General features: G+C 43.1%; 1 protein-coding gene across 3 annotated transcripts in view; it reads right to left on the bottom strand.

Annotated features, from left to right (window-relative positions):
- The window catches only part of ARMC2 (armadillo repeat containing 2), a 109,240-nt gene extending 93,809 nt beyond the window's left edge, over positions 1–15,431 (bottom strand). For 2 of the 3 annotated variants that reach the window (XR_012378515.1, XM_025863664.2), the window contains exons 1-3: positions 15,165–15,431; positions 6,507–6,767; positions 5,958–6,030 (exon numbers count right to left, since the gene is read on the bottom strand). Coding sequence is in view for 2 of the 3 variants with exons in the window: in XM_025863664.2 (XP_025719449.1) it covers positions 5,958–6,030; positions 6,507–6,739 (306 nt within the window). In the remaining variant the exon portion in view is untranslated. Of the gene's footprint in view, positions 1–5,957; positions 6,031–6,506; positions 6,768–15,164 lie in introns of those variants that run through there. The other variant, XM_073893745.1, reaches the window with a different exon arrangement.
- Positions 15,432–22,124: the final 6,693 nt, after the last annotated feature.

Below are 22,124 nucleotides of genomic sequence, written 5' to 3'. Positions count from 1 at the left end.
CCGGCTTGCAGACAGCAGATCCAGGGACTTCTCAGCCCCCCTAATCACGTGAGGCAATCCCTCAAAATAAATCTTTCTATATATCTGTATGTAAGTATGTATGTATCTATCTGACTACTGGTTCTTTTTTTCTGGAAAACCCTGAGTCATACAACTGTGCATCAATTGTACCTTACTAAAGCTGTTAGAAAAAAAAAAATTCCTACAAGCACATAACCTTTGGATGTGGCAATTGTATGTGCATCTCTACTACTATGATTTTCTCCACAGCTATGCTGGGCTCCTCTGTCATTCTCAGCATGTGACTCACTGCAGCAATGTTCCCACTCAGAAATAGTGACAGAAAAAAAAAAACATTGCTTTGACATTCTCATTCTGCTTTCTCTTACCCTGGATTTCCCCTGTCCCCAAGGTATATATGGGATTCCAAGTCCCTTTCTTTCAAAAATATATTATATTATTTTACTTGTCAAATACTTGGAGCTTGGTTCCTGTAAAATGTAAAAAAAAAAAAAAAAAATGGCTCAAACTAATCTATGCTGGGGGTGCCTGGGTGGCTCAGTTGCTTGAGCATCTGACTCTGATTTCGGCTCAGGTCATGATCTCGGCGTCATGGGATCAAGCCCCCTGTCAGGCCCTGAGCTCAGCGTGGAGTTTGCTTGTCCCTCTCCCTCCACTCCTCTCCCTGCTCGCTCTCTATCTCTAAAATGAATAAATACAATTTAAAAAACCCTAATCTATGCTGTGAGATCAAGACAGTGGTCACCCTGGGGAGGCAATTTCTGGGGTGCTGGTAATAATCTACTTTTTCTTTTTGAATGCTGATTACAGAGTGAGGTGAGTTTGTGTAAATTTATCAAGCTGTACTCTTATGATCTGTGTCTCTTCGGCATGTCAATAAAAAGTTTAATAAAAATATTTGGGGCCTAGGCCCAAGGGCTCCCATCTGCAGCGGCCCTTTCAAGTCCTGCTAAACCCGTAACAATGAGAGGAACTGACCTGTGGACACCAGAGGCAAAGGATGATTAACGTAATTCACCGAGGAAATACAAAAACCTTACGAAAATGTCAGAAATCCCAAAGTACAAATGAAAAGGAGATTCCGGCTTTTCTTATCTATAGAATTGGTCAAGATAAAAATAATGAAAACACCAGATGTTGAGGTGGGAAGGCAGCAGAGACTTTTAAACAGGTGAGCAACAGGTGAAAACATCATCTCTGAAGTTTAGGAAGACTGTAGTGTAGCCGTTTGGACAATGGGCTGGAGAAGCCAAGAGGAGCTGAGCCATGGGCAGTGTGTGTGCCGGAGAAAAGCGGACCTGCCGTGTCCGAGGCCTGTGGCTGCCACTCCTTAGTTTCCCCATCTGCAGAATGGAGATAAGAAGACCTTCTTACGGAGTTGCTGAGAAGATGATCTGACTTTATATATGAAAAGTGCCAAGCATAGAGAATGCCCAGCCCGTGGTCAGTAGTCAACACATAGCAGCTGTTACTGTTAATATCGCAAAGAAGATCCGACTAGCCCCAATCTATAGATGAGGAACCACAGAGCAAACAGCTGAAGTGACTCGCCCACTGAAACAACCAGAAGAAAATCCACACTCTGGCTAGCTCCAAAGGGAACTAGAATCTGTGAAGCTTCTGTAATATACCACACACGACAGGAGGCCTTTTGCATAATTTTGCAAAGTGTCACCTGGTACTGTTTAGGGTCTAACAAATACAGGACATAGAATACCCTAAAAAAAAAAAAAAAAAATATATATATAAAAATATATATATAAATATATATATATTTGAGGCCTAAACAACTAGACTTTGTAGGTTTAGGAAACACAGGGAGAATTCTGTTTGACACAAATAATGATGAAAGACAAAAACCTCCTATTTATTCGCAGGGTCACATCTCTTTTCCTACTTCATACAATCCAAAGCAAGAGAGCAGCTGCTCCTGTGTATATAAACCTGAACACCAGTTAACCAGGGTAGCAGAATGAAAACAGAAATAACAACTGCCACCCAACAACAGCTCCATGTCTCAGAGCTGTCGTGGGAAGGTGGGGAGCTGCTACAAAAGAAAACAGAGGTACAGGGCCACACCAATATAGCAAGTAGGTATACAAGTTTCCCTCCTGTCTGATAGGATTATAGGAGCTCATGGGGACCTTGCCCAGCCAGTCAGGCCAGGCAGCCAAGGCCTGAGTGGTCAGGGGCCAGGGCACCCCTGAGGGGAGGCAGCCCACCACCTGCTAGAGGGTATGGGGGTGGGGGAGGAGCACAGTCCAGACCCGGGGGTGGGTGGCTGGAGGGGTCGAAACGGGGAGAAGGGAAAACATACAAGCTCAAAGAGGTGAACTGAATGGGCTGCTTTCTTGGTCCCTCTTCCTTGATTGGCTGCTAGCTGAGGAATTATTAAAAGGCAAACTAGTCTGAGAAAGTAACCTAGAGCCAGAAAGTGCTGAAGTTCAGTCCCTTAGGTCTTCGCAAATTCTTTCAGCAAATGAGCCCCTTACCTAGGAGATACCCCAGTCCCAGCCTCCAGCTGTCTCCTTGTTCCCACTCCCTCCTCCTGCACTCCTCTTTCCCTTCATCTCCCTCCTCTGCCAGGACAGTGGTTCTCGGAGTCAGACGGTTCTCTAAAATGAAATATATACTTAAGACCCTTACATAATCTACTATAACAAAAGGAGTTCAAACTAAAGGAGTTATTTTACTCAACATGGGGATTTCTGGGTCTACTTTTACTTTGCACATAGCACCTAACCATTCTGCAATAAAGAAATATAATTAAAATGACCATAAACAGAGGCAGATGTCAATATTACTCTGCCTAATAGCTAATCCTGCAGTCCAAAAACTGTACCAGTTTGACAAGGACTGGCTTTGACTAGGTTTACTCTAGAACTAGAGATTTTTAGGATAGAATAGGCCCAAACTGAGTGAATCTCCCCAAACTACAGAATATTAAAAACAATTCATGGGAGTCAAATGCCAGAATCATAACACAGAGAGCCACTCTACAACAATGTAGACCCATTGGGCTTCTAAACCAGGGGCCCCCTTGTAGCTGGCTCAAAACCCAAGTGGTTTCCAAGATTGCAAGTGTAAGAAACTATGTGTCAACGATGGCTGGCAAAGTGTTTATGGCACATTGGTCCGTGCATACTATATTGGAACCTTATTTTTGCCATCTACAATATGAGAACAAGCATAACCTTCCTCATGGCGGCATTTTGTTGAGTAGTTCAAGAATATAAGATACATTTTGAGACAATTGGGGTCATTTGAACATGGACTATACATTAGATGATATAACCAAGTAATGTTAAATTTCTGAGCTCTGATGATAATATGGTAGTGATGTAGGAGATTGTCCTTGTTCATCTGAGATGCACACTTAAATTTTTATGGATGAAATCTTAAAAGATCTGCAACTTACTTTCAAATAGTTCATCAAAAACAAACGTGTGTGTGCGCGCGCACACACACACACACACACACAGAAATAAGCACACATATACATGGTAATAAAAATCAAGAAACAGCTTGCCTAACGCCCCCCATTCCATGAAAGTCTAAGGGACTGGTATCACCAGGTACTTGTGACAGCAGAGCTACAAGGGGAAGAGACTGAAATAACAAGGAGTGGCTGAAAGTTTGTGTAACTCCTTCCCTCCCAGATCCATGTAGTCTGGCTACATGGTTGGGAGATTTGCTCCATAGAGAAGGTAAAACAGAGGTCTCTGAACCGGGCTAACCACGCAGAGTTAAGTGTCAGGGTACTTATGATAAATATAGATATTAACTGAATATTTACCTACTGAATGCTAGGTATTCCTACCTTCTTCCTCCAGCTGGTTCTTGGAAGTTAGCAACCAGCATTTATCCTCTAGGCAAGAGCTTAGAAGATACTTCTTTAGAGAATTAACTAGCCACAGGGAAATCCCTAAAGACACTGCTAATCCCTAAAGATACTACTACTGGGGGTTTCACAAACAACACAGCCCAGCTAGTCCTCCCTGATGTGGGTAGGTATCACCTATGGGTTGACCAATCTATTCCACATGCTTCTACTTTCAAATAAGAGCAGCAAAACAAGCAGCATGAGCTATCAGAGGAGAGCCTCTGAAATGAAAAAAAGAAACCAAAATAAACATTAAAATGCAACAGAGACACAGAGGGAAGACCATGTAAAAACTCAGGGAGAAGATGGCCATCTACAAGCCAAGGAGAAAGGCCTCAATAGAAATAAATCCTAATGCCCCCTTGATCTTCAACTTCTACTCTTCAGAACTGTGAAAAAATAAATTTCTGTTGTTTAAGCCACACACACACACACACACACACTCACACACAAAGCACAACAGAGATTTTAAAGGAAGAAGGAAATGATTCAAAAATCAAAATTATCATCAATATACTCAAGCAAGATGCTGTAACCATGAAACACAAGAACACTATATATAAGAAAAGATAACTTAGAGCAAGGAAAAAGCTTTTAGGAAACTAAACATAATTAAATAATTTAAAAATATGGTAGCAGAAATGAAAATAACTCAATAAAAGGATTAGAAGATAAAGTCTCTTCCAAAAAAAGATGGGAAATAAAAATTTTAAAAAGAAAAGAAAACTGAAGTACCAGTCCAGGGACTCCTATATATTGGAATAATAAATTCCAGAAAGAGCAAACAGAACAAAAAAGAGGGGCAGACACACCAAAATAATTCAAGGATATTTCCCAGAGTTGAAGGGCATGGAGATTCCATTGAAAGTGCCTAGCACAATGGATGAAAATGAACTATCACAAAGGTCCATTATCATGAAATGTCAGAACACTGGAAACAAAGAGAAAAATCCTACAAACTTCTAGAGAGAAAAAAACAGCAATCAAGGTCTCAAATAATGTACTTCCCATAAACCCTTTCTCTAGAAGCTACTGGAGGCAGTATTCTGAAAGTAAATCAAGAAAGAGAAAAACTTGGGATACAGGAGACAGGAAAGTCATCACAAGAGGGAGAAGCAAGCTGTGTGCAAGTACCAAGGGTAAATGGTCTGGGAGAAAGTGGGGAAAGTTCTCCAAAAAGATGAATCAACAGAATACCTCATGTACCTGAATATGGGAAGGAGATTTAGATCCCTGGGGAAGAGTTTGTGGAGTTGAAATGGTAATAATACAAAACAAAAAAGCAAGGCGATTATTAACACTAGGGAAAACAAAAAGTGGTGTGGGGAAGGAGAAGTAATCATCATCAGTTCAAGACTCAGTTGTAAACAGGATTTGTATAATCATAGTCAGAGAAAAGGGATCTAACCAAAATTATGATATATCTATACTGGGAATAGCAGTGGGGACAAAAAGGATGAATGTGTTGTGAGGATGTGTGGGAGGACAGACAAGAGTTAAACCCTCATCTTCCTTAGTGAGAAGTCATTAGATAATTCCTCAAACTCACAAGTCAGAGAGGAACAAGACAGTGTTATTTAAAATTTTGGATGTAAATACCAAAAGAATGTGCCAAGAATCTAAAGTGAGAGTCACTGGTCGGGGTAGAATAAAGAATAAGGGGACAGGAGACCCCTGAGTATTTTGGGTAACAAGCCTTTGACTCTTTATGTATACATATATATAATTTATTTGTATATGTTACTATTAAAAATAAAGTAACACATGCATAACTTAAAAAAATTGTGAAAAACAAAAAATGTAAAACATTCTGTTTGCCAGGTTACTATTTCTGATATATTCTTCTTTATTATTAAATTATAGGAAAATAATAGAGGTGTTTCATTAGATTCAAAACATTATATTTGAAAAAATATAAAAGAAATTGTTTTTATATTAAGTTATCAGTATACTTAAGTCTATGTGATCCTTTTCTTAGCATGTATAGGTACTGATTCCAAGTATATTGGGCCAATTCCATTTCACAGCATTCATGGTAATATAAAGTACTCACAAGCTCTAGCGGACAGAGACGAGCACCAGAGATGGGCCTGGAATCAGATGACTCAAAACTGGATGCATGGAGGCTAGCAGAGGAGATGGAACAGAAATATTAGTTTGTGAAGAATCATTTATTTCTAGTGTATATTAGTTAACTCTAGCCCCAAAACAAGTAACAGCATTTAATGCATAAGCCTTGAGGAAGAAGCAAATTTAAAAAAACTCATAGTACTTAGAACATTTTACTAAGTTTTTTCATTGCTTTTAGGGGAATTAAAAAATACTGAATAATAAAAAGAAGAAATGGATATAGTGATTTTTTAAAAAGCTCTGTTCATGTCGCTTCATAGAGCTGGTATGACAACCACTATTCACCATTTCAAACCAAAGCAACTTCTTGAACCCAAGGTCTGGATTTATCTTTAGGAATCTTGAATACATATAAGAGGTGTAATTAGCAGACATCAAACTTAAAAAAGCAACTATTCATAACTAGAATTAAGGGAAAATGTCATTTGGTGGCTTACATATCCAAGTGTACAAGCAAGAGAAATGTCATTACCTGAAGGAGGAAGGAGGTCTATTTTCCAGTGTTCTTGAAGATGCAGGCCCGAATAGTTTTCTTTGGTCTTCCCGTGGTGTAAATGGTCTTTGGGTCCCAACTGTTCTTAAAGCATTTCGTGCTTCACTTATGATCTCTGCGCTGGTCTTCTGCTTGGACATAGAAGGTCTATAAAATGGATCCAGCTTTTCTAACTTTTTATCATTTGGAGATAGCATCTTTCCTTTTAACATAAAATGTTCTTCAGGTAGACCCGACACGCTGCAAATATGTGGTACAAAATATTAACTATTTTCATCCAGGAGTTTAGAAAAGAGTGCTTAAACCCATCTACATACGCTTAAGCCATTCCTCTATATTAAACTAGAAAAAGTCACAAGTAATTTTTATTAAAGATTTTTAATTTATTACTTATTTGAGAGAGAGAAAGAGCCTGTGAGCGGGGCTGTGGGGGCAGAGGGAGAGGAAAAGGGAGAGAATCCCAAGCCAACTCTGCACTGAGCGTGGAGCCCGATGTGGGGCTTGATCTCACAACCCTGAGATCATGACCTGAGCTGAAATCAAGAGTCTGTCGCTTAACTGACTGAGCCACCCAGGTGCGCTGTCACAAACAATTTTTATTTATTTATTTTTTATTTTTTTTAAAAAGATTTTATTTATTTGACAGACACAGCAAGAGAGGGAACACAAGCAGGGGGAGTGGGAAAAAGAGAAGCAGGCTCTCTGCTGAGCAGGGAGCCCGATGCGGGGCTCGATCCCAGGACCCCGATGCGGGGCTCGATCCCAGGACCCCGGGACCATGACCCGAGCCGAAGGCAGATGCTTAACCAACTGAGCCCCCCAGGCGCCCCTCACAAACAATTTTTAATTAAAAATCTACCAGGCAATTACAGTTAGAAGATCAAGGTAGAAGAAAAGCTTTCAAAAATATAGGTTGATGTGCACAGTTATGCCTACGGGAATGTAAGCACTCAAGGGAAATGATGTGCAGGGAAGAGAGCCAGTCTGAAAGCTGAACCTGGAAAGAAACACTATAAATCATGAAAGAGGACAGACGAGGAAGAGAAAATCATCTCGTATTCTCCAATCTATAAAAAACAACAACACTGGGGGGTTCTGTTAAAATTTTAACTAAATTTTCCTTTTTTTCCCTCTATTGTCCTGCACACAAACTGCGAGTTTAAGGTTAGATTTGGATAGATGGGGCCTATTTCCAAGCTATTTTTGCTTTTATAAATGTAGTCTGTAAGCTCCGGGAAAGGTTCAGCCCCACATTTACCCGTGATGTATTTGAAGGAATGGATTCAAATCACCTTCCATGTGCGATAGTGTCCTAGATGAATAAATACCAAATATCAACAGCAAATATTCTTTCCCAGGCTAGCTTTCTCAGTTAAAGTCATGTGCAAGGGCCATGAGAAGGCAGATTCTTCTTAAAGGCTGGTGAGTCCCCAGGGAGGCCTGGTTAACTTGGCAGGACACCTCTATAGCTCTAAATTGGAAAACAGTCCAGATTTTAAAAAAACATAATTCTAACTACTATATGCTATTAGGTGTTCATTAAAAAAACAACAACCCAGGGCGCCTGGGTGGCTTAGTTGGTTAAGCGACTGCCTTCGGCTCAGGCCATGATCCTGGAGTCCCGGGATCAAGTCCCGCACCGGGCTCCCTGCTCAGCGAGGAGTCTGCTTCTCCCTCTGACCCTCCCCCCTCTCATGCTCTCTCTCTCTCTCATTCGCTCTCTCAAATAAATAAATAAATAAAATCTTTAAAAAAAATAGAAACAACTAAAAATCTTAAAAAAAAAAAAAAAAACACAACCCAGATCCCTGAAAATATTATATCTCAAAGGAGAAAGCGGCCTGGAAATTTTTCCTATATTTCAGAGCCTAATTTTAGAATAACTTTTGCAAAAAAGAAACATTTTTTTCTGACATATGCCCAAGGAAACTAAAAAGATTTCATTTCCATAAGTGGAATCAACAGATGATTCCTTAGACAAGTAAAGAGGATTTACTATATTATGATTCTATACATTAAGTTGTTATATAACAACAGACAACAAGAACATTTGTTTAGTTCTACCCAGGCCCTACCCTAAAAGTTTTTGAGGTAAAGAGTATGATGAAAACTACAAATGATATGCTATTCCTTTCTTTTCTTTTCTTTTCTTTAAATATTAAATGTACTTTATTACTTTTGAAAATTGGTCATGTACATGATTATTTTTGGTCAGTCATAATACCTGATTGGCCAGCACAGATAAATATTTACAGAGAAACACTAATACTTTAAAAAACTAGCCTTTGGAACACATTTTTTTTTTAAGATTTTATTTATTTATTTGACAGAGAGAGACACAGCGAGAGAAGGAAGCAGGGGGAGCGGGAGAGGGAGAAGCAGGCTTCCCGCGGAGCAGGGAGCTGTACGTGTGGCTCGATCCCAGGACCCTGGGACCACGACCTGAGCCGAAGGCAGATGCTTAACAACTGAGCCACCCAGGCGCCCTGGAGCACATTTTTTAATTTAAAATTCTTTAAATGTTAAAACCAACATGAGTTGCAGGTTTTTATGCTATTCCTTTCATATGGAAAGGCCAGGTGAGGTAAAACAGTAAAAAATTACTAGATAAGCAGTCCTATTCTAGGTATTTTCTTTCTAGGAATTTTTGATATAGGATTTGGAATTTAAGCAAGGTCTCCAAAAATCATGTACATTAATACAACTAACAAAAACTATGACAGGTCAGGTGCCTGGGTGGTTCAGTTGGTTAAGTGACTGCCTTCGGCTCAGGTCATGACCCCAGAACCTGGGATCAAGTCCCACATCGGGCTCTCCCTGCTCAACAGGAAGCCTGCTTCTCCCTCTGACCCTCTCCCCTCTCACGCTGTTTCTCTCTCTCTCTCTCTCAAATAAATAAATAAAATCTTTAAAAAAAAAAAAACTATGACAGGTCAAGTACATTTTACTTCTAGTGCTTCTGATATGACTGGCTGTTTATTTTCAAAATATTCAAGGCTAATTTTTAAAAATATGTATAAAGTGTTTTTTGATTAGCTATAGATGCAGTTTCCCCTGCCATCTAAAAACAGAGCATTCCTATTAAAACTATGGTAAACCGAAATGGTGTGAAGAGTACGGTATCCCCCCACTTTACTTTTATTTTTTTAATTATTTTTTTAAATTTAATTATTTTTTAATTTATTTTTTTGACAGAGACAGCGAGAGAGGGAACACAAGCAGGGGGAGCGGGAGAGGGAGAAGCAGGCTTCCCGCCGAGCAGGGAGCCCGAGGCGGGGCTCGATCCCAGGACCCTGGGATCATGACCTGAGCCAAAGGCAGGTGCTTAACAGCAGCCACCCAGGCACCCCTGCCACTTTGCTTTTATAAAAGACCTACATTAATAACTTGTTTTCACTCACCAAGAAATCTGAAGAGGACTTTTGCTTTTATAAGACAGAGCTATTAGCAGGTCTTGCATAAAAGCAAAGTGATATAACACGAACCTTCAGAAAGAAGGGGACACCTTTATTATTTTTGGATGCATAATTATGTAAAGTCAGTCCCATCACAACGAATTCAACTGGCCATATCAGTTTTGTTTGCTTGTTTATTTGTTTTTAAAAGGCCCACTGCAGTAAGAAGGTATACCACTTAGTGAGAAGTTCCTACACAATGAAAAGGTTTCTCCCAGAGCCCAAATCAGGTTTGTGATTCCTTTGGCCCCACATAGCACTAGTTAAGTCTAGCAATGTCAAAGGTGATCTGGCAAACCTAAAAAAGATTAGAGAAAGTGCTTTGGATGAACAATAACGGACCATCGTTCCTGACTGAGAGCCTGTGTTTAGTTTGCATGGAAAACTATACTCTTTCACGGAGTAATGAAGCAGGAATATTTACTCAAGTTGAGTGCTAACAATTCTGTACTTTATTTGGGCATACAGGAATTTAGATTGATCAAATATTGGTGGAAATAATGTAGAAGAATGGGCTTAAAAATCTTTTTGTTCATAAATTTTTATCCCAAATTCTAAAACAACTTTCCCTCCTTCTTCCTTTCTCTTTCTCCCAAACCTTAACAGTTACATTGTGAGAAGCAGTTTCAATAATGTAAGATCTGCAGTTAATCTCTTATTATTATTATTATATCAATGTAAATATGTCATGAACTAAATCAAATATGGAAATTTTCAGTGACACAAGTGAACTGAGTTAGAAGCATGTTTTTAGGGGAGAGGGAAGGATTTTTTTCTTTGTTAAATTACAAATTCTTATTATAGAGGATTTTTGCCAACTTAAACAATCACTCAGAGTTTGAAAGCTTGTCTGTTTATAGTAAAGTACGCCTGAACGATGACACAATAGTATCACAGAAATTTTAACTTTACAAAAATTCTCTTGACAACTGGAACAAATCCATTGAGCTAGTATGGCTTAACTGTTTCCTATGTGCAAAGCCCTCCGGTCTCTGGGAACACAGGAATAAATATTGTCTTCACTCTCAGGCAAGAGGGACCACCAATGCTAGTTAAACATTTGCCTTCATACCAAGCGCTATGCTCAGCAGTCTCAAGTACATCATCTCAGGGAATCCCTATAACAGTTTTGTGAGGGATGAAGTCTTAGACAACAACACAGAAGCTATGACATATGCCCAGACATGACACTCAAGCTACTACTCGTGAGAGGGCGTGGAAGGAGGCAGGGCCGTCAGAGGCCTTGGGGCTACAGTTATTTATGCACTAATACAGAGACATGCCAATATTTTCACACCTGGAGCAGCTTTCTTGGGGTGTACCAGCTGAATGTCAACTCTACTTGTACCCAAATGGTTTTAATACAAGCTAGGAACTGATGGGGGCAATGAAAAACACTGAAATAACTCCCATGTGGTTACAAAAAAAAAAAAAAAGGAAGGGATTTCTGATTGGGAGAAGGTATCAGGGAGACTTCTTGGAGGAGGTGTTGCTTGAGTTGGGTTCTGAAAAATGGGCTGAATTTGAAGCATGTGGCTGACATTAGGTCTAGAGTAGAGAAGGAATTTCAAGCAAAGTCAATGAGTGAGCCGAGGCAGAGTGCCAAGAACATATGGGATGTGTGCTGGAGAAGAATGAGCTCTGGAAATACAGATTGGAGTTGGACCAGAGAGAGAACTGAATGACAGGTCAAGAAACACAAAAAGCTGGAGAGCAATTAACAGATTTGGAGGCATGATGTGATCTGGCAGGAGTGGGCAGGATGGGAAGGAGGGAAAAGACTGGAAGGGACAAAATCAGGTAGTTCTTATGTAATCAGTCAACTAATTCTTAGAGGTCCTCAAGGATATTCCTGGATATGCCTCTCTCTGTCCTCCAGCCTCAGTTAGGTGCTCCTCCTCCATAATCTACAAGGTCACTCGTTGGCCTCTGTCAGTACACCCTCCCCCTACGCCCCTGGTGCTGCTTCACCTGACTCTGAGCCACGGTTCCCTAAGTGAGGCACGGCTGAAGGTCCACATTTGCTGAATCGCTGAACTCCATTTTCTCTCTCTCTCCCTTTTCAAGACTTTATTTTTAGAGAGAGAGCACCCATGAGCAGGGGAAAGGGACAGAGGGAGAGAGAGAATCTCAAGCAGACTCCCCAATGAGCTCAGAACCTGACTTGGGGCTCCATCTCACAACCCTGAGATCATGACCTGAGCTGAAATCAAGAGTCACCCAGGTGCCCCTGAACTCCATTTTCCAATACAGATCTGAGCTAAGCAATATCAAGCTGAAGGCAATATGGCTTCTTTCATGGGAGACATTTGTTACAGTGGATTAGGAAGGCCTATGGGACTTTATTTCAATGGCATCTGATTCTTTTTTTTTTTTAAAGTAGGTTCCACACCCAGTGTGGGGCTTGAACGCATGACCCTGAGATCAAGCACTGCATGCTCTACTGAGTCAGCAAGGCACCCCGTCGAATGGCGTTTGATTCTTGATGCCAAGTGGTAATATGAGATCAAATTCAGCCCCCTTTTCCTTTCTTGCCTTCACTGGAAGTTGCCTGGCAGGGAGTAAGACTTGATTAACAGTGTGATCCATGAATGAGTCATTGAAAGCCTGAGATGAAGGAGTAAAGGTGAAACAGAGGTACGAAGAGAGATGAGAACAAGTGAGGGGCAACTACAGCAGAAGAACCAACAGGATTCAGCAGAGAGGACAGCAAGAAGCCAGAGGTGACACTTCATGCAAACCTGGACGGGGAGGTCAGAGGGCCCGGAGACCTTTTAAAAGAAAACAGTAGACTTTGAAGGGAAAGAAGAAAAAGGCTCTGAGTTGCCTTGCACCACTGTCCTGAGTTTATGATGTCCACAGGACCTCTAGAGGATGACCATCACCAGTGGTAGGAAATCTGAAACTGGAGATCTTCATTTTTAACAAAATACTTCTTACTCATTGGGGGTAAATTTCAGAGTCCTCATTTGTAAAAATTTGTATCTAATTATCAAGATCTTTCTCTTTGCTGCTAATAGTTACCTGAATTTATAAAAATTTGTACCTAATTATCAAGACCTATCTTTCTCTTTGCTGCTAATAGGTACTGAACCAGTCTCTCTGCTAAATGCAGCACTGCTCTTTAAAGATATTTTGCAACAAGAGAAAGGCTGACCATCTCCACCCTCTATTCCCTGCAAATCAAATACAGATCTTCCTCAACTTATGATAGGGTACGTCCTGAAAAACCCATCCTAAATTGAAAATATCATTAAGTCGAAAATGCATTCAATCCACCTAACCTACTGAACATCATAGTATAACATAGCCTAACTTAAACATGCTCAGAATACTTACATTAGCCCACAGTTGGGCAAAATCATCTAATGTTATAATGAGTGTTGAGTATTTCGTGTAATTTATCGAATACTGTGCTTAGCGCAAAAACCAGAATGGCTGGGGGACGCTTGGGTGGCTCAGTCGGTTAAGTGGCTGCCTTCTGCTCAGGTCCTGATCCTGGGGTCCTGGGATGGAGCACCCCTGCCCCGGCTCAGCAGGGAGTCTGCTTCCCCCTCTGCCCTCTCCCACTCGGTGCATGCTCGCACTCTCTCTCTCAAATAAATGCATAAAATCTTTAAATTAAAAAAATTTTAAAAATAAAAATACAGAATGGTTGTGAGTGTATTATAGTAAGTGGCTGCCACTACCCAGCATCACCAGAGTATCACAGAGCCTATGGCCAGTCCGGGAAAAAATAAAAATTCGAAGTATGGTTTCTACTGAATATATATTGCTTCCTCACCAACAGTAAAGTTGAAAAATTTTAAGCTGAACCATTGTGAGTTGGGGCCATGTGCACTCAAGACCCCTTCCACAATTTTGAAAAACCTTTCTGTTAACATGAGCATCCAAAGAGGCAGTGGTTAAGTGCATTGCTGGAGCAGAGGTTCGTATACTCTCTTGGCAATTCACAGCTGTGTGACGTTGGCAAGGATTGTATGCCTCTAAGCTTCAGTTTCCTCATCTGTAAAATAGGGATGGCCATAATTGCCTTATAGGATTGTTCTGATAATTAAATAACATAATTCGTGTAAAGTGTTTTAGCATCTGGCCCTTAAGAAAAAGTGCCTGACCCAGGCACTATGTCAAAAAAGGATATAATAAAAATTCTCCCATGAATAAAAAACTGCATTTAACAAAAGAAATTGTGGGGCACCTGGGTGGCTCAGTCGTTAAGCGTCTGCCTTCAGCTCAGGTCATGATCCCAGCGTCCTGGGATAGAGCCCCGCATGGGGCTCCCTGCTCATCCGGAAGCCTGCTTCTCCCTCTCCCACTCCCCCTGCTTGTGTTCCCTCTCTTGCTGTGTCTCTCTCTGTCAAATAAATAAAATCTTAAAAATAAAAAAAAGAAATTGCAAATGAAAGGGAATGACGTTTGTTTAGTGTTTCCGTAAATTTTGTAAGTTAAAATTTAAATGGAGGGTGTTTTTTTGTGAAAAATAATTTTTATTAGGTATTTTATTGACTATCAGGTATGCCAAATCAACAAGTAATCAGAGTTTCATAGATTCACAAAATAGGATACAAATAAAGCGCTTCTTGCTTTTCTACCAAGTTAAAAGAATTCTAAATTAGAGTGGGATGGAAGAGCCGCTGTGATAGTCATGGGAACGGAGGATAAAAGGCATTATATGTGCATATGATGTATTTTAATGTATACTGTTATCTTTATTTATTTATTGGGGCCCTCCCTATCTGTTGCCTAAAAGAGCCCACGTACAATCTGTGTGACCGTGGCGAGGTCGCTGTCTGCCTAGACAAAGCCCCTTAGTTTACCACTTTCATTCAGTAAATATTTCCAAGCTTCTGTTAGGCTCCACGGAGTGGAGCCTAACTCCACGCACTGACTAAACGCTCAGTGTACAGAAATAAGGACAGCCGCGGCCCGACCCCGAGAGCATGCACCGTTCTGGGGGCAGAAAGGCGGACGACAGCTGGAGAGGTCCCCGGTGACCCGGAGGCGGACGCCTCACCTCCCCGCTCCCGGCAATGCCCCCTCCTCCACAGGTTCGGGCCAGGACACAACGCAGCAGCGCGGTCACTCGGCCTGCCAGCCCACCCTCCTGCCAGCCAGCCCCCTAGCCCGCCCGCTCAGCCGGGCCGGCCTGCGTCTCCATGGTAACCGTACACAAACTACCTACCCCGGGCGGCTGGGCCGCCTGCCTGCAGAGCCAGGTCGCTGCTAGGCGGGCGGAGCGGGACAGGAAATGAGCTGGGACTGGGCGCAGGAAAGGGGGCTTCCGGCCAGACCCAAAGCCCCTGTGATTAGCGCTGGTGACAGTAACAGCTGCGTAGGTTCAGCTCACCCCTTAGCTTTCCCGAGGCAGCGGCCGCAGCGAAGGAGAAGCAGGGAGGGGCGAGGCGCGGCGAGGCGGGGCGAGGCGAGGAGGGGCGGGGCCGGGAGAGGAGAGACGGGGAGGTTTCCCGGCGCGGCTGGGCCACTGGGCCTGCGCGGGTCCCTCCAGCGCATGCGTAGGAACGTTGAGGCCAGGGGCAGGCCGGCGAGCAGGCGGCGTGACGGGAGGATCCTGGGCGACGGCTGGAGGCGGGGAGTGCGAGGAAACCGCTTAGAAGACAGGTGTGGGGCGGAGTTAGCAGCTCACCGAACCACATTTGTTGAGAGTCTACGAGATCTCAGCACCTCTATTAAATAACAATAAGCAGGATGGCAGCTTAGTGCTTAGGGTTAAGAGTCAGGATTTGCTGATTCAAGTTACAGCTCTGTATAGCCTTGAACTAGTCTTAACCTCTTAGTTCCCTCATTTGTAAAATGGAGATAATTAGTAGTACCTAGCTGGGTCTTGTAGTTGTGGCAAAGACTGAATGAGAAAATAGATATAAAGCGCTATGCACGTGGCAATGAATCAATGTTAAACTGTTGGCTGTTCTTAAGCCCTTGGACGGGTGTAGCACTTTAGAGTTTACAAAGGGTATTGTATTGCCTATTTTCTTTTTAAGTGTCCCTACCACTGTGCGGTAGCAAGCCTGGCATCCCCATTCACAGGGGACAAAACAGGGGTCCGAAGTGTAATGAATGACAGTGGTAGATTCAAGTCTAGGCTTCCCATGGGCAAATATTTTTTGTATTTACTGGGCCATCACAGTTGATTGGCAAAAAACAAAAAACCGTTTATGTATTTCCGGTTTAAATTCCTTTCTCTCCTATTAGACCATTCAGCAACACTTTGCAGTGTGAAATACAAGTGAGACCATAATCACACTCCATTCAAGTTTATACCACGTTTTATAAATATAGGAATTTTTCAGCTGAAGTGTTGTCAACATAAAAAATGCCACGTGCCTTGGTGCTAAGTATCTTATAAAGAATAATTAAATTGAAAATATTTTTGAGCACATAGTATGTGTAAGCCAACATGCTAGGTGGGAAATGATACTAACCTAAACTAAAGGAATTAAGTATTCTTCAAAGTATCCAAGAGGACATACTCATTAGTTGATTGGGTAATCTTAAGGCCTGAAACAAAGCATTTGTGTTCTTCCAGGTTGAAATTTTTTTCCACTGAGTCAACATGTCATCACATCAAGTCCCTTTTACTGGCCACTGGACTCCATTATGCAAAGGGAACTTTGCCCATTTAATACAAAAACATAACTAATATTTTGAATTCACAACTTGTGAGATGTGATTAAAATGCTACTTAATTTTAGTCTCTCACAGCTGCTTTCAGGTATATTCAGTGTTGGTTGTCTTTCCTTGCCCCTAGATGGAAAGTTGGGTAGAGTCCATGTATTTTTAGGTAACTGATAGTCCATTTTTAGGTAACTGATAGTCCTATAGTAACTAAATCTCAACCACAGCTTCATTCCAAAATTATAATGTTGGATACAAGATACAAACAAATGCATCAAACTTTACTTGAAAATAAGACTTCATCCCCCTCTCCTGTCTCAGGTCTCCAGATAACTTTCCCAGCAAGGATGCAGTTGGTTTAGGCTCAGCACTCCCGCATTCACTAGAGACCACTTTAGGACCCACCCTGGGTGGAGGTGGGCAGGAAGTGGGGAGAAAAGAAGCCAGGAGATGGAGCACTTCTTTCTGGATTTGAATAGCTTCGACCTTACTCTGCCTGGGCTGTAGTTAAAGCAGCCCATGTGGAGCCCTCCTGGGTTCTTCAGCATTTCCTATTAAGGAAGACCTCTTTCCAGGGGACTCTTCAGGTGAATGCTGAGCTATTACTCTGCTTGTTTATAACTCCTTCTCTGACCCTAGAAATCCAGGGTTTACTCCAGCCCCTTTAGATGGGTCCCAAGATGGTGCCATACCTTGTCAAAAAAAAGAAAAAACCCACAGACATCTCTTTCCCTAGTGACTCTGAGAATGCGGGCCCATCCCAGTGCAGCACTCCCCACCCGCCGTGCCCCCCCCCTGCTGTCACAGGATGGAGCTTTAGCTTTCCCAGAGTGAGGCGAACCCCAGTCCTCTGGACTACCTAACTGCAGTCTCTGGCAGGCTCCGCTGGGAAGGCCTCTCACTGGATTTGAGATGAACGGGGTGGCATCCCCACACTCCTCTCCAAAGAAACTTCCTCACCCATCTTGTCCCTGCATTCTCTGACTTATTTTTTAGCCTCAGCCTGGACCGTTTGGTCCAGGGAGTCTATATAATTTCTTTGTAACTTGCCCTAAGGAGACTTTGCCTCGCCTTCACTTTGGAACTGATGATTACTCACCATCTCAGCTGAAACTGCAGTTTAAAAAGCTGTTGTGCAGCCAATTACTAACTATGGTCTTGCACCTAGGGTCTTCGTCTAAAGTAGACAAGTAAGCTCACTACTGGAACCGGAAGCTAGCCAACTCAGTTGGCTAGGAAATGTCTGCCAGGCAAATTAGACCAGTTGAAAAGAGTGACAAGGGCAGGATTATAGGAAGCAATTATTGAAAGCAATAAAGTTGCCCAGCTTACATTACTGAAAGACAGGACACAAGAAAATATTGAGCCTATCATAGCAATGGCCTATTACCTGACCTGGCTATTCCTCCGTGCTTACCTGATGGCTGTTTAACAGAATTTGACATAATGAAATTTATAAGTGGAATTATTTTAGAAATAAAATTGCTATTTTTTATACCTTAGAAAGATTGAAGAGGAAAACAAAATATTAATTGTAAGCATCTGGCATTTATAAAGCACTTTATAATTTCCAAATTGCTTCCATTTGGAGCATTTCATTTTCATTGTTTTATCTGGAGTTCACAACTAGCCTGAGAGGTGATTAGTTCGCGGATTATTATCCCAATTTGAAAGTGGAAAAAATTGAGGTTCACAGAGGGTAAGTGATCTGCCCACAGTCACAGAGCTAGTAAAGTGATATGAGACCTGGCGTTTTTGATGCCCAAGTCCCAAGTGCCACCTGCCATTGTACACGGGTAAATACAGTTTTTCAGGCTGAAGCTTCTCATTCACAGCCTTGAGAGGTACTTCCTCGGCTGCTGAAACTGTTAGGAAATGCCCTTCATGTTCCATCACGTATCTCAGACTACATCCTGTGTGGGGCTGCGGGGGTCAAGAGGCGCTTGAGAATCTTTATGTTCGCTTGAAAATGCCTGCTGGACTTTTGGGTTTTGAGTTAAGAGGAGAATTACACACCCTAAGACGGAACAATGCAGCAAAATGTTGAACTCATAGTTTTACCCACCCACTACCAGTGGATTTCATAGTTTACATCACAGTCTACATCACACACATCTCATGTTTAATATCTGTAAGCTTATCCGGGTTTTTATATTAGATATATTTTTGAAAAGATGATGTTAAATAAATAATGCTCACAATTCCCTCAACGATTTTTATGACCATAACAGAAATGGACTCACAGAGGGGAAAAAAAGTTGCTTCTGGCATGGAATAAAAATCCCCAATTTAGAATTCCAACATTCGCCTCAAGACACTTTCTGCTTTTGTCAGGGATGGACTCTCGGTGCTTTAACTGTATTTATCACGTAATGTCTGTGAGGAGTTCATCAAATTGATAGCCTATGCAGTCTCTGCATACACATTTCAAGGTACCAATACATTAAAATGCAACTTGGTGGAAATTTACAATGCAATGAAAATTAACTAACTTCATGGACCTGCATAGATACAAGACTGTAGAATGGTCCTAAAACTTATCAGCTGAAAAAAATTACATGAAAATTCTCTATTTAATGGGGCTCAACCTTTACCAGTGCATCCGAAGCATTACTTTGCCTTTAGGCACATTATCCCCACCACAGCAGCCCCACCACCCAAGGCCACGCTCTCAGGAGCAGTCAAGTCAAATTGTTTCTAGGGATGCTAATGAATGGGGGTTCATTTAATTACCAGTTTATTACAGAGTCTCTGACTACTTGGTATTTCATTGGAGGGGAGAGGGTTCTAGTTTTCAGGGACTGAGTCAGTAGGAGTCTTAACTCTGAATTGCTTCATCCTCAACGACTGCTGAGGTCCCTCTTCTATGTTGGAAGAGACCTATTGAGACAATCAGAAACTGGCTATTTTCTTTTCTTTTTTTTTTTTTTTTTTGTCAGCCTCACCTGTGAGACCTTTCTAAGTGAGCATGTCTGGGAACTGCAAATGACAGAATACGCCGTCAAAAGTAGCTTAATTACCGAGGATATTTATTATTTTAACAATCAACCTCAAAGCGGGCTGCTTTGGGGTTGGTCCTGCAACTCAGGGCTGCCATTAAGAAGTGTCAGTAACGGTCACAAGATGGTTGTGGCGGCACTGAGCTGTGCCTTCTCACAGGACGGCGTCTCAAAGCAGGAAAGAGAGAGGAGGGGCGGAACCCTCTCCATGTACACCTCTTTACGCGGGAAAGGGGGAAATTTCCCAGAAGCCTCACATCTCACCGTTCAGAACTGTGTCACATGCCCACATGCCAGGCCCTGCCGGAGGTGAATGGATTACTAATTACTATGATCGACTCACATCAATCATGGCTCATCCTCTGGGGCTTCAGGGGAGGAGTCCATCTTCTCTGCACTCTCTGCTGCTGCAAGCTGACCCAAACTGAAGTTCTTTTCAGCATCTGTTGGGTCGATGCTGACAACATCCGCCACGATGGTCTGGGTGAGTTTAACCGAATGAAGTGTGTCTCCTAATAAGAGATTTTGAAGTCTGCTCACTCTGATTGGAACAAGAGAGCTGAAAGTAATGCCAAGGCCAGGTGCTCTAGTCTGGTGCTAAGTTCCGAGGGGGAGACCCCGGTCCCTGGTCTCACCGCTGTTCGATCCTAGCGGCCATCTGAATCACCAGGGGAGCCTCAAAAGCCATCTCTGCCCAGCGCCCCAGATGTTCTGATTCCGTTGCCGGGAAGGGAAGGAGAGCGCAGGGGAAAGGGTTTCGTGGTTTTGGGAGCTGTGGAGGATGCTGTAATGTGCTGCATGGAGAACCCCGACCCTAGCGAAGGCCAGGGCTCTCCTGCCTGAGGGCCTCAGCCAGGACCCAACAGGAAGGAGAGAAGTAAAAAGAATCCTTGCGTTTCAGAGCAGAAAGACTAGAACTCTGCACGACTCAGAGATGAAAACACGGATCGCACCGACTCCGTGCTTTCCTTGATATCCCTCCCCTCTGGTCCCACGCCGTCTCGGGCACTTTTTATATCTACCCTCCAGCTGGCCTCTCGGACCCCAGTCCATTCTTCCCCCACTCCAAGGCCACCCTACACTCAACAACCAAAGGGACTGTCGTAGACCGCATTCCTGGACGTGCCCGTCTCTGCGCGCGATGTCTGCCTATTGACCAGATTAAATCCAAGACCCTCTGCCGTTTGTCCTCCAGCCTTATTATAATAACTAGGATTTATTCAAGGGTTCTAACAGACCCTGGGCTAAGTGCTTTGATGACTTTAAATCAGCAAATCTGTCAACACTAAAAGCATAGCTATTATCCTCCCTTTACATGCAAGGAAATTGAGGTTTAGTGTCCTCACTTGCTCAGCACACAAAGACGGTAAAAATGGCGGATCTAGGAGTCAAGTCCAGCTGGTCTGACCGTGGAGGCCATACCCCTACACCCACCATGTGCTCAGCCAAACCTACTACCGCCATCGCCCAGACTCTCCCTGCATCTCCCCACTTCTGTGCCTTCCCTTTGGTTGGTGCCTCTCCCCTAGAAAGCCTGGGCACTCGGCAATGATGTTACAGAACCCTGGAAGACTGGCGAGGAGGCACGTGTTTTGGCGTCGCCCGCAGGAGAGACAAAGAAGATGCAATGTATCCTCCCATTCCCTCCTGCCTCCTGTTTTCCCCTGGTCAAGTTCATGGTGGATCTAGTTGGGACGCTTCTGTGGCTTTCTATACAGTGCCCCACAGCCCTGGAAGAAGAGCAGTGCCTAGGACTGGGGAGGGCCCAGAGGGTACAGTAGGAAGGGGCAGGCTGCAGGCCTGGGCTGCATGGGGAAGTAGAGGGAGAGGAGAGTGTGCTGGTCTGGGAGGCCTGGGAGAGGGTGGAGGTCACACAAGGGCCCAGAGCAGATGACGTGGTTTAAGGCTGGAAGTGAGAAATGTGCTATGGTAGCAAGAGTCCTGAACTGGGAGTCAGGAGATCTTAATCCAAATGCTGCTTCTGGCACTGCTCAGCTGGGTGCCTATGAGCACATCATCTAATCGCTGCAATGTTCCCACCTGTGAGATGTGGAGGTTAAACCAAATGACCCTCAAGAGATAGCCAAGCTCTAGAATTCTCTAGAATGGGAGAGGCTGTCATCAAAGAGGGGGCTGAGGGTTAGAGATTTTGGGGGTGGCTCTTTTGTGACAGCCAGATAATGAGGTCCAAGGTGTGGCCTGGCTGGCTGCTTCCCTGGAGAAGGTCCGGGTGGTGGCGGGCACCGACAGAGCGGGAACAGAGGGAGAGAAGAACCCGACCTGTCAGGAGTGTGTTCCTCAAGGCTCTTGCGCTGTGCTAATGATACCTGTTTGCTGGTACCACCCCCCACAGAACCTGCAGCCCCAGAAAAAGCTACCACTCCCCAGGGCTCAAGGCTCCAGGAGAGAGAGGCCTCCTGCTTCTCTTGGGTGGTGATAGCAGGGAGTTGCCCTGAGAAGGAACTTACTAGTCTGGAGACCCTGTGGGCTTAGAGAGGGTCACCCAGGAT

This window comes from Callorhinus ursinus, unplaced genomic scaffold (genome assembly GCF_003265705.2).
Source record: "Callorhinus ursinus isolate GAN/ISIS: 27379988/994484 unplaced genomic scaffold, GSC_fseal_2.0 scaffold6, whole genome shotgun sequence".
In the NCBI taxonomy this organism is placed as follows: domain Eukaryota; kingdom Metazoa; phylum Chordata; class Mammalia; order Carnivora; family Otariidae; genus Callorhinus; species Callorhinus ursinus.
This window is presented reverse-complemented; position numbering and strand designations above follow the sequence as displayed.